This window comes from Astyanax mexicanus, chromosome 18 (genome assembly GCF_023375975.1).
Source record: "Astyanax mexicanus isolate ESR-SI-001 chromosome 18, AstMex3_surface, whole genome shotgun sequence".
NCBI classification, from domain to species: Eukaryota; Metazoa; Chordata; class Actinopteri; order Characiformes; family Acestrorhamphidae; genus Astyanax; species Astyanax mexicanus.
The window spans coordinates 45,809,344-45,821,843 of NC_064425.1; the positions used below are offsets into that span (position 1 = coordinate 45,809,344).

Sequence of the window (12,500 nt, forward strand, 5' to 3'; positions counted from 1 at the left end):
AGCTTTAGCCTTTAGCTCAGATTAACATGATTAAGAACTGAGTCTCAGTTTCAGCAGAGAAGAGAAGAATTAGATTTAATCTGACAGGAGAAGAACTTCAGTAATAAAGGAATGTGTAATTTTGGTCCAGAATAATCTATACAGTTTAACATCTAAAAACCAATACAACCTAAATAAATAACTGCTTGACATGCAGATTCAAACCTGTTGAAACACTCTTTCTATATCAACTCTATACAAATTCAATAGTGTGAATCCAGTGGAACCAAAGTAAAAACTTCCAAGGTTCCAGTAAAACAAAATAAACTACTATATACAGCTCAGAGAATCAAAACAATGCAGTAAAAATCTCCATCAGAAGACAGTCACCAACCCTCTAATGTCACTGTCCAATTATGACATATTTCAGACAGGAAACAGCATAAGCACATCAAGAGCAGCTATCAAGCACCAATCATCCTCTTCCCCGCGAGAGATTTGATCACTGTCTACATTCCACTCATTTCTGTTCCTGTCAGAGCCTCGTCTCGCCGGCGTCTCCTTTAGCTCCCTGCGTGTGATAGATATATCATAGGGATGGACTGTCATCGCGTGAAAGCGCGAGGCGTCGCGAGACAGCGGAGGACGGGAACTCTATTACACATCCGTCACTCGACTTGGCAGCGACTAGCATCCCTCCCAGAACAGAAACGAGCGGGAGAGGTGAGGCTAGCCGAGGGGAAAAAGGCAGAATTCGGTCAAATCCAAAATCAATTCCACCCTGTCTTCCTCTGCGCCCTTACTTTAGCACAGAGGGAACGAGCTAAGTGTCGGGGACGCACCTCCTCACCTCTTTTACTCGCTGATATCTTCTCTCAAGCATTTAGACATCTAAACTAGACGGAGGATACTCTGATTCAGGGAGGTGACTCAAACGCTAATCTTCCTCTCTAAAAACCTGTGTGTTTAACAAAGAACTTAAAGGTGCCTAAGGCCTAGAATTCATGGCAGGATTAGCTGTTAGCATAAAAAAGTCTGTCTGCTATTATTAGTCTGGGTTATTCATGGTTATACCAGTGTAATAACCTTTAAATTACATGCAGAGGCTACCATAGTGCACATCTAAGGATTATTATTATTTGTGCTCTAGAAGTAACTATATTAAAATAGCTAGGTGTCAGAGATTCTCTCATCACCTCTATTGGTTATTTAGCCATCTAAAATGGATGCTAACAGTTTAGCGATCACTACTGAAGGACTCCCAGTAGGATATGCAATGAATGTGCTTGTTAATGTCAATGTTAAATGAGAAATTATCCAGAGTAAGGACCGGAATAATATTTACTCTACATTATATGGTGCCTAAGTCTAAAGTCCATGTCAGGATTAGCTGTTAGCATAACCAGTGTCTCTCTACTATTGTTATTTAACACAGAAATGAAAATCAGATGGATTATATATGGTTATAACACTGTGTAATAACATTTATGCCCTTGACTGTGGAGAGTGAAAGGGACGATGGAGATTGGTGTCAGGGATATACCTTGTCTTTTGAGTAATTTTTAGGGTACCAATCAAATGCTAATGTTTCTAGCAAGATATGGAATGAATGTGCATGTCATGCTGATGTTAAATGAGAAATAAGTCTGACTAGTTAGTGGGTTAACATCTAACATCAGGGCCTGGAGTAAATGTCAGGATTAGCCGTTAGCATAACTAGTGTCTCTGTACTATTGTTATTTGATGCAGAAATAAATATTGTCTGGTTTACACATGAATATAGCTATATAATAATCCAATAAGTCTGAAATTACATACAGATATTATCAAAATGCAAATATTAATGTAATAATATTTGCGTTCTTGATTGGCGTCAGGGATACCCCTCATCTTTACCAACCCAAGCACTAATCTTTCCAGAAAGATATGCAATAAATGTGCTTGTTAATGTCAATGTTAAATGAGAAATAAGGCAGACTAAGGACAGGAATAACATTTACTCTACATTATATGGTGCCTAAGGCCTAAAGTCCATGTCAGGATTAGCTGTTAGCATAAGCAGTGTCTCTCTACTATTGTTATTTAACACAGAAATGAATATCAGCTGGATTATACATGGTTATAACAGTCTAATAGGCTTGAAATTACACACAGAGCCTATCATAATGTGAATCTGAGTATTATAATGGTGCTGTTTTTCCCAGCAGGCAGTGCTGCAGTGCTCAGCTCACTCTCACAGTGAAGAGAGACCTCCAGTGGACACTTCCAGAACTTTCTTTAATGCAAAATCTAATTTCCTGATCTCCAACTGGCTTTAATTATAGTTTTCTAGGAATAGCATCAAAGGCGAGTGGATTTTCATGGGTAATTCACTTAAATATCCCTCCTTCACTTAAATTAAGTGATAATTAACGGCACAGAGAGGGACTGTGACTATTATATCTGCTCTTAAAAACAGAAATCCTGCACGTCCTTATATCTCAGCAGGGATAAAGAGTAACAGAGCGGATTAAAGAAGCGTTTTCTCTCTGATGGTGATGGTAAAGTGAGTTTACCCGTGGTGTTGATCATGCTTTTAGGAGTGGCAGAAGCTGCAGAGAAGATGTTCGGGGTGTTGCCGGACGCCGGGGTGCTGGAGGATCCAGAACTGACCACGGTGTTGACGGCCGAGCTGCCCGGCTGAGGCTTCTTAGCCTGAACCACCACACTCCTACAGCACACAGAGAGAGAGAGAGAGAGAGAGAGAGAGAGGAAACCAGATTTATTCTTATTATTCCTCTGATTTTGCTATTTATAGGTTTATGTTTGAGTAAAATGAACATTGTTGTTTTATTCTATAAACTACAAACAACATTTCTCCCAAATTCCAAATAAAAATATTCTGATTTAGAGCATTTATTTACAGAAAATGAGAAATGACTGAAATAACAAAAAAGATGCAGAACTTTCAGACCTCAAATAATGCAAAGAAAACAAGTTCATATTCATAAAGTTTTAAGAGTTCAGAAATAATCAATATTTGGTGGAATAATCCTGGTTTTTAATCACAGTTTTGTTTTCATGCATCTTGGCATCATGTTCTCCTCCACCAGTCTTACACACTGCTTTTGGATAACTTTATGCTGCTTTACTCCTGGTGCAAAAATTCAAGCAGTTCAGTTTGGTGGTTTGATGGTTTGTGATCATCCATCTTCCTCTTGATTATATTCCAGAGGTTTTTAATTTGGTAAAATCAAAGAAACTCATCATTTTTAAAGGGTCTCTTTTTTCAGAGTTTTATAAAGCTGCACACAATATAAAAAGGGAAGTTCGTATTTTATAATTGCATATTAAAAACTAATTAAAATCTATTATTGTGCCATTTTGTGTGCCCTGTTATATACTAGAACGTATACGTGTTTTTTTCTTGGTTTTTGTTTCTTCTATTTTTCTTAAATTAAACTGTATTATACCGTATGTATAGTTTTGTTTATTATTATTATTATTATTATTGTTTATATGCATGCTTATTTTGATGCATCATACCTTCCCCTGTTTAAAACTATGTTGTTGAGCTCTTTAAGTTTTTAGGAAAGGTGCTAAAAATAAGATATTTTTATTATTAGAGTGGCAAACATTTGTGACCCATAATAAAGTTTTGGAGGATTTTTGTTCCTGGTAATTACATGCATTTGTCAAAAGAATTAAATAAAATAAATACAAATATTAGTATGAACTTTGCATTAAGTGAAAGTCTCTTTAAACCTTTCAAAAACTCACACTCACAAAATCAAAACATGGTTCCTTAGGAAACTAAAAGATTTTTTTAAGCAGAATTTTAAATAAATTTGGGTGATACATTTTAATTCATAATGCATTATAAATGTTTTACTTCAGTATTTTAAACAGCTAAGATAATAATTGAATATCCACATTATAGAATTTTTATTTTTGTTTTTGTTAATTTTGTTACATCTGTTATTTACAGAAAAATGTACAGAAAGTTATTTAAAGTTAAGTTTAACATTCATCTATATTTATAATAATGTGTGTATTTAGATTTTTTTTTATTGTTAAAAATGTGTAATTACTTGTCACTCGTCCCAAAATTAGCTGATACTGTATGTATTATGTATTACTGTGTATTTATAACCAACTACAATGTAAAAACTAATTACATAATTAAATAATTAGTTAAAACAAAATGAACAGAGTGAAAGAATGATTTGATAACCATACTAACCTTACAACAATGTTTTAATATTTAATTTAGGAATGTAGTCTAATAAGGCATTTAAATTAGTTGAAACCAATAAAGAAATATTGGCAAAAAAGAAATGAAAAACACAAATAGAAAGTTTAGATTATTTGCCAAATGATACATTCTTTAGATTCATATTCACACCATAAACAGTTCTTTTAAAGCATTATTTAAAGCCTATTAAAGGAATTTAATGTTTAAGAGTACTACTTTTTTCCTTCTTCTCGTTCTTAGAAAGCTTTTCTTGCTGATGTTTCTCACAGTGGCTCTGATTACAGATCTGGATTCATGTTTCTGCAGAGTTTTGTCTCTGTAATCTGTAATAAACAGTCCTACACAAAACAAATAATCAGAATCTGAACTGAATTAAATACAGCTATTTTAGATCACACAGCGATTACTGAAGGAAACGTCGTACTTCTCTTAAAAACAGAGAAATAAAACCATCTGTCCTGATTAAACACAAACAATAAAGCACAATTATCATATTCAGCTCCAAAACCTCCTCAGATCCAGACTTTTATCTTTAAAACATCCTGAGCTCCATCTGCAGCCCTGATTAAAACACACGCCTCTAAATATAGACTATAAGCATGTTAACCTATCAAAAAGGACAAAATTATCCCAATTAATTTCCTAAAAGGAGCCCAAACTATGTCCATAATTTCCCCCGCTCTATTTATACTCATATTTAACAGACAATCACATGATTTCCACGGGTGCAGGGATGAATATAGAGCCGGGGAGGGTCACGAGTTACAGCTAAACTCTTGACCCGCTCTCTGATCGCTCTCTAGGTCTGAATAAACGATGAGATTAAAGAGAGTTTTAATAAAACTAAACTGACTATGTTCCTCATCACTCTAGAACTACAACTACCAGTGTTCACCTGGATCTGCTGATACCTGATACCTGCTGTCTCTTATACTTATATTTAATTTATTCTGCATTACTGCACTAACCTCATGTCTACAGCTGCTTACTTTCACACTTTATATAGTTTTTTTTATATATATATTCATGTATATATTCTTCATTAAGCATTTTTGTATTTTTATTTACATCTTATTATAAGGTATAGTTAATATTTCAAATTTAAGTCAGATTCTTCATTATCCCCTATTATTGTTGTTTGTCGTCTATATAAATATATATCTATCCATCTATCTGTCTGTCTGTCTGTCTGTCTGTCTATCTATCTATCTATCTATCTATCTATCTATCTATCTATCTATCTATCTATCTATCTATCTATCTATCTATCTATCTATCTATCTATCTTGTTAACACACACTAAGTTAAGTAAGTACAGATTTGTATTTAAAAGAGTATAAAGCTTGTTTTTGGTGCTGTACTTTATATTAAGGTCCAATAAAGTACCTTTTAGTGAAAGTCTTTATTTGTGTCCATGTTAAAAATTATAAAAATTAATATGTGTTAAGAACTTGATGATCCAAAAATTTCTGGCTTTCAAACTGAAAATGTATAATTAAAATATATAATATTTATTAGTACAGTAGAAATATTGGAAGTCTAAGCTTACTGTAACTAATGGAAGCGCTTTACTCACCCAAATAAAAGTTCATCATGGCGACGCCCTTGTTCCTTACTAGTGTCACATAAAATGCGCCTTATAATCCGGTGCACCTTATGTATGAAAATAGTTTATTGATAATGCACCTTTTAAGAACTTGATGCAAACTTTTCTGTCTTTCAAATAATTCAGTTGTTTTAATGGGGAATTATTTGCTTTTAGGCAAACAGGAAAAAACCCGGTTTGAATTTTTTTCCAGAGTAGTTCTGTAATTATAGACTGTAGTTTGTTTGTGTTTCTCTGTATACTTTATTTTTCTCCTCCTAATTCTCACCCTGTTCTTCAGTACCCAGAACCCACAGGTTATGTAAATACTCCACAGTCTAATACAGCTTATAACTGCAAAATATGCAAGAAAATACATTTCTTACAGATTACAGATGCAGAAAATGTCTGTAAAAATGGGAAAAGAAGAATTGCCAGAAAAATAGATTTTTAACATGCTTTTTCCACATTTATATAACAGTGTGTGTTCAGGTCATCTTCTGTACAGGTGGGTCTGAGGTCAGAGTGTGTGATTTAGGCTTATAGGAGTGTTTATACTGTTTATGAGTGTGCATGTAAAGTGTGTATTAGTATGTTTTACATGTATGTATGTCTTTGTGCGTGCGTGCGTGTGCGTGTGTGTGTGTGTGTGTGTGTGTGTGTGAGCAGTCCTTATCTCCTCTGTGGATGAACAGATAGAGCTGTGTATCTGTGTGATGCAGCACAGGTCTGCCTAAGCTGTCACCCGCTAAGCCTGTGTGTGTGAGTGTGTGTGTGTGTGTGTGAGTGTGTGTATCTGTGTGTGTACAAGTCAAACCCCTGAGGCTGTGCGTGTTAACAGAACAGACAGTGTACAGAGAGACACACACTCTGTATCTCAGGCACTACACACACATCTCCAGCATCTCCTTTAACCCCTACAGGATAAGAGTTACTGTAGCTGTGCTGTTTTTACTGTTTAAACGCAGATTTACTTTTAAAATCCTTTAATTTTCCCCAAAATCATCAGAGCTCCTTATAATCCGGTGCTCCTTATGTATGAATTCTATCAGTCAGGTATTAAGGAGCAGTAAAGACACTCCACTGAAGTACAGAGTTATACAGGAGATTCAGTGAAGTTTCTCCAGCACTAAGGCTGGGAGCAGCAGCATTAGCATTAGCTGCTAACCGCAAGGCTAGCACCTTTACCGTTTAGAGGAGAAGGGTTCCTCAATCTATCGAGTGGAATTATTATTATTATTATTATTATTATTATTATTTTTGATGTTGTATTATATATTTACAGTGTAATTGTTCAATGTATACCTAGGAATAAATCAGTACTTCATTGGCAGCTTAACCCTTTAAAACTTTAATGTACATATGTGTTTTGTGAAGAATAATGTATTTTAGAATGTATTTATTAATGGAAAACTTGCTTTTAAAAAATGTAATCTTTCTCTACAGTGAATTACTGTCATTTTATAATCCGTTAACAAGAAACGTTTTACCGAGTAAACATACTTAAAATGATCTCACTCGCCAAGTTATATTGCAGGGCGTGAAGGCAAGTCAAAATATTTGGAAAATTAAATATTTATTATAGAGCAGCGTTTCCAAATCTTACACATGCTCCCTTTATCACTCTGACTAATCTCAAACAAAACAGCCCAACACACACACACACACACACACACTCTACAACTTAACATTCTCTACTCTCTGAAATATATTCATCTAAACTTTATATTTAAGTATAATAAGGATGATATATGTATTTCTCAGATGCAGGTTGTGTGTTTGCTGAAGCTGCAGCAGGTATCAGACAGGAGCAGCTGATCATACAGCCGTGATCGAGCAGCTCCTGATAAAATATGTACACTCATCATGAATTATGTAAAGGCCGAGAGCTCATGAATGATGTGTATTACCCAACACATATTTTATTAATAGGATTTTCTTAATTGAGTTGGTTTGAATAAAGCAGAGATTAATCTCGGGATGAATATTAATGAGGCTGGAGTTGATGTGTTTTTATTGGAGGGTCTCGCTGGGTAGAGATTTACTCTTTCACACCTAAATCAATTTAAGAGGATCTTTAGATTTAGACTGGTATTAATTAGTAACTGAGCTTAATTGCAGCTTAGTATTATAATAGATTAACACTTTATTTGACGGCTACACAGGGAATTATAACACATTCATAAGCACTGATTAATGTATTTATAAAGGTAAGAAACAGCTGGATATTTATAAAAAAGCTTATGCCAGAATTCTGCAACAGTGTTTTATTAATCAGAGTTAATCTGTGCTTTATTAATATAACGTGTACTAATCTTTTACATTCACATTAAACTGTGTGTTAAAATATTTAATAATATTAATAAGGCTGGAGTTGATGGGTTTTTACAGGAATGTCTCGCTGGATAGAGGTTTCCTTTATCTATCCTCTGATCTAAAGGAGGTCAGAGGCCAATAGGATGTAAATATGGTGTAACATGATAAGAAATTATAGATATATGTTAGAAATATTAAATAATAGATTTGTAGTGGGTCCTGAAGCTGGGTTAAAGCTTGTAAAGGCCTTTGGAGACGAGCCATCCTGTAGGATCAGGACTACAGTAGTGAAGAGGACATTATGTGTCCTAGCACAGCTCAAAACACAAAGTCATGAACTAATTCTCTTAATTAATCATGATGGGTGTAGTTAATTTAGGGTGCATCAGGTGAGCTGAACCTCCACAGTCACCGGACCTGAACCCAATCCAGATGGTTTGGGGTGAGCTGGAGCACAGAGTGAAGAAGACAAAGGAGCAACAAGTGCTAATAAACACCTCTGGGAACTCCTTCCTTCCTTCAAGACTGTTGGAAAACTTTTCATTTCAGGTGGCCACCTCTTGAAGAAGCTTATTGAGAGAATGATGCAGAGAGTGTGTAAAGCAGTAATCAGAGCAAAGGGGGCTATTTTAAAGAAACTAGAATATAAAACATGTTTTTTTGTTATCTTACATTTTTTTATTAAGTACATAAAACTCCACATGTGTTCATTCATAGTTTTGATGCTTCAGTGAGAATCTACAATGTAAATAATCATGAAATAAAGAAAACATTGAAAAAGAGAAACTGTGTCCAATCTATCTATCTATCTATCTATCTATCTATCTATCTATCTATCTTATCTATCTATCTTATCTATCTATCTTATCTATCTATCTATCTATCTATCTATCTATCTATCTATCTTATCTATCTATCTTATCTATCTATCTATCTATCTATCTTATCTATCTATCTATCTATCTATCTATCTATCTATCTATCTATCTATCTATCATTTCTCTGCTTTTTTTTTTTGTTTATTTCAGCATGGTACTGCAGATACCCAGGGAACAGAGTTAAGTTATAATGTGACTATTCCATGCGAGCTCAAGCTCACTAGCGCCCCCTTCAGTGTATCAATAAATACCCAGTACCTCACGCCCCCCCCCCTGTACAGATCTGAGCTCCTCTAAAGCACTGAAGCCCCTGATTTAAAGCACTGGGTCTGGAGTCTGTATACGGAGGCTGTGATTTGAATCCATCACGGCTCCAGCACCATCTGCAGACACTGCTGGCGGGGTTTTGGTGACTAATTGAAAAAATCACCTTTAGGAAAGTTCCAGAAAGACTCGACCCCCCCTCCTCATCCTCCCTCGCCCCCCTCGCCGGGGTCTCTGGTGTTTGAAGCTCTTTTTTGATGTTGTCACTCCCAATCTATTGTGTTTCTGACAGACAATCGAAGCGGCCGTCTGAGGCTGGCAGCTCATTTCGGTGGCAGGTGGCAAACAATTAGACACAGCAATTTGGGCGCGGCGGACGACATTAAAGCGTGCCGGGCCGAGTGGTACATCCCGTCTCCGGCGGACAGCCTGTGTGAAAGCATTTCAAAAATAATACACTTTACCCGGGCGACTCATTTCAGCCTGTCAGCCTGTATTAAGGAGCTGAGGGCTGAGGGGAGACCCGCCCCCCCCCCCCCGTTTAATCTGCCATCAACGCCCTGGAGACCCTCCCTAACCCCCCCTCCTTTCCATTTTACACACACACACACACACACACACACAACACACACACACATCCATCCAACACCTTTGCTATTCAGCAGGCACACCTCATCTGCGACCCCGGGGGCAGAACTCGTATTATAAGCAGTGTCGGCCTTTGTTACAGAGGTTTTGCCATTTTCTCCACCATCTGAGCTCCATACAGAAGAGGAGGCGGCTCCATACAACCACCTGTCCACCTGCTCAGAGACGGAGGGTTGCTGTGGCTCGCGTCTCTGTTCAAAAACCTGCAATCACTTGTTATAATGGAAATATAATAGAGGAATATAAAGCGTTCTGCATTGTTCTTTAAATGAGGTCCACTCATATTACTTTCTAATTCAGTATTGCATTTAGAATTCATCTATAACCCTTTGCTATTTTTCATTACTGTGACTAATATAATTCCTGTGTTCCCACTACAGACACTGTAAAACAGTAAAAGTGATTATAAAGTTTTAGTAATTCACTATGAAGCAGCATATTACAGTGTAATAAAAATAGCAATTTAATGTAAATGAATTTCAGAGTATTACCCCCTCCTGTAGTAAGTTTTGGCAAATATAGGCACATTATAATATTGTAATTCTTCTTTACAATAATCATATGTAATTCAAATGTTTGGGGGTTTTAATCAGTACTGCATTTATTATTAAGTTACAGTAATTATAAAGTTAGTAAGTTACAGTAGCATATTACTGTGTAATAATAATAATAATAATAATAATAATAATAATAATAGTACAGCTTTTTGGAGTAAATAAGCACATAATAATAATGCTTAATTCCTGCTAAACATTTTAAAATTAACCACCTGTTTTTCCCTCAATTTTTACTGTTTATATATATATATATATATATATATATATATATATATATATATATATATATATATATATATATATATATATATAGGTAACAACTGTTTTCATAGGGCATCTTAAGACTGGGCTAAAAGCTTCTTCACAGAGTATTTTAGTTTGTTTAACACTGTTTTTAAGTTTCTACATGATTCATTATGTGTTCCTTCATAATCTGATAGATCACTTTACTATTCATTTACTATGTAGACAAAAATGTATACATATATTTTTGAACAGCATACCATGTTTAAAAGGTTTAAAAGCACACTTACAGGTGGGTCATCATTTTAATATGATATGATATCACCGAAAATATAGTAAATATCTACAGCTTTTAGGAGGACAGTGAAATATATATGAACGTTAAAAACATAAAATCGTGTGTGTTATCAGTGCTGTTTGTTATCAGTGTTGTGATTTATTCTGTTTTTGATATTACCTGCTGCATTAGACTCTTATCAAAAGGTTATCTTGTATGTTTACAGCAGGGGGCGGAGCTCGGGGGCGGAGCTCGGTGTCTCAGGGTCCGGCTCCTGAGACTAAACTGGAGGATTAGAGGAGGATAAACGTTTCCCCCCGTAACCGAGACGCAGCGCTCAGAGATCTTATCAGGGTCTGGAATGTAAACACTGCGATTCACAGCTTTCAAACACAGAGACTCTCAGTGACGGGCGGCGCAGAGGATCACTGTGAATTATGACTTGCTTACAAATGAAAAAGCATTATGATTTTCTGCAGAGGAGAGAAATAATCCAGGTATTTATCAGGTTCTGATCAGATACAGAGCTCACAGCTCACTGCTCCACAGAGAAAAATCAGGGTAACACTTTATCATTTTATTTATTTATTTTATTTCTGTTTTTATTATTTTATTTTGTTTTACTTTTACTTTACTTGTTTCCTAGATTTATCTAAAACTATTTTTATTGATACCTATATTTTAATTTGTCTTATTGTTTATATTATTTTTTATCCTATAATTTGCTGTGTACAGCACTTTGTTGAGGCTATTGTTGTTTTTAAACTTAAATAACTTTCTTTAATATATTTTTTAAACTAATAATCAGTAGATGTGAACAGAGCAGTAGTTCAGCAGAATATGAATATTAACAAATACTTACACATGATACTTACAGTATTTATCAGCATGGATATTTATATTAAAAATGTTAGGGAATCATTAGCTCATCAGAATTTGAACATTAATAAATCACTAGTAAATAGTAAATTTTAAACCAGGCTAATGTTCATCAATTGCAGTTCAAGTTGCCCATGCGTTCATTAGTATTTACAAATGTGATAGCAACTTTTTAATTTCTAAAAATGTGAAAAAATAACAGTTATTAATCATTAGTTATTGGTATATTAATGAAAGTGTTTCTGAAACATTTAATATGAAATAATGATTCTGTGAGTCATAACTGTAGAACCATTTAAAGATCTAAAGAACATTTAATTAATATAAATTCATGTTCTTTACCAATTTAAAGCTTCTTCTTCCAAAAGTTTATTTCATTTTACCAAATTAAAAACCTCTGGAATATAATCAAGAGGAAGATGGATGATCACAAACCATCAAACCACCAAACTGAACTGCTTGAATTTTTACACCAGGAGTAAAGCAGCATAAAGTTATCCAAAAGCAGTGTGTAAGACTGGTGGAGGAGAACATGATGCCAAGATGCATGAAAAAAAAAAACTGTGATTAAAAACCAACCAGGGTTATTCCACCAAATATTGATTATTTCTGAACTCTTAAAACTTTATGAATATGAACT

At 34.9% G+C, this 12,500-nt stretch overlaps 1 protein-coding gene across 3 annotated transcripts in view; it reads right to left on the reverse strand.

Moving 5' to 3' along the window:
* The window catches only part of nbeab (neurobeachin b), a 301,773-nt gene that overhangs the window by 185,228 nt on the left and 104,045 nt on the right, over positions 1–12,500 (reverse strand). For all 3 annotated transcript variants that reach the window (XM_049466932.1, XM_049466931.1, XM_049466933.1), the window contains exon 30: positions 2,535–2,689. In XM_049466932.1, the coding sequence (XP_049322889.1) occupies positions 2,535–2,689 (155 nt within the window). The remainder of the gene's footprint in view (positions 1–2,534; positions 2,690–12,500) is intronic.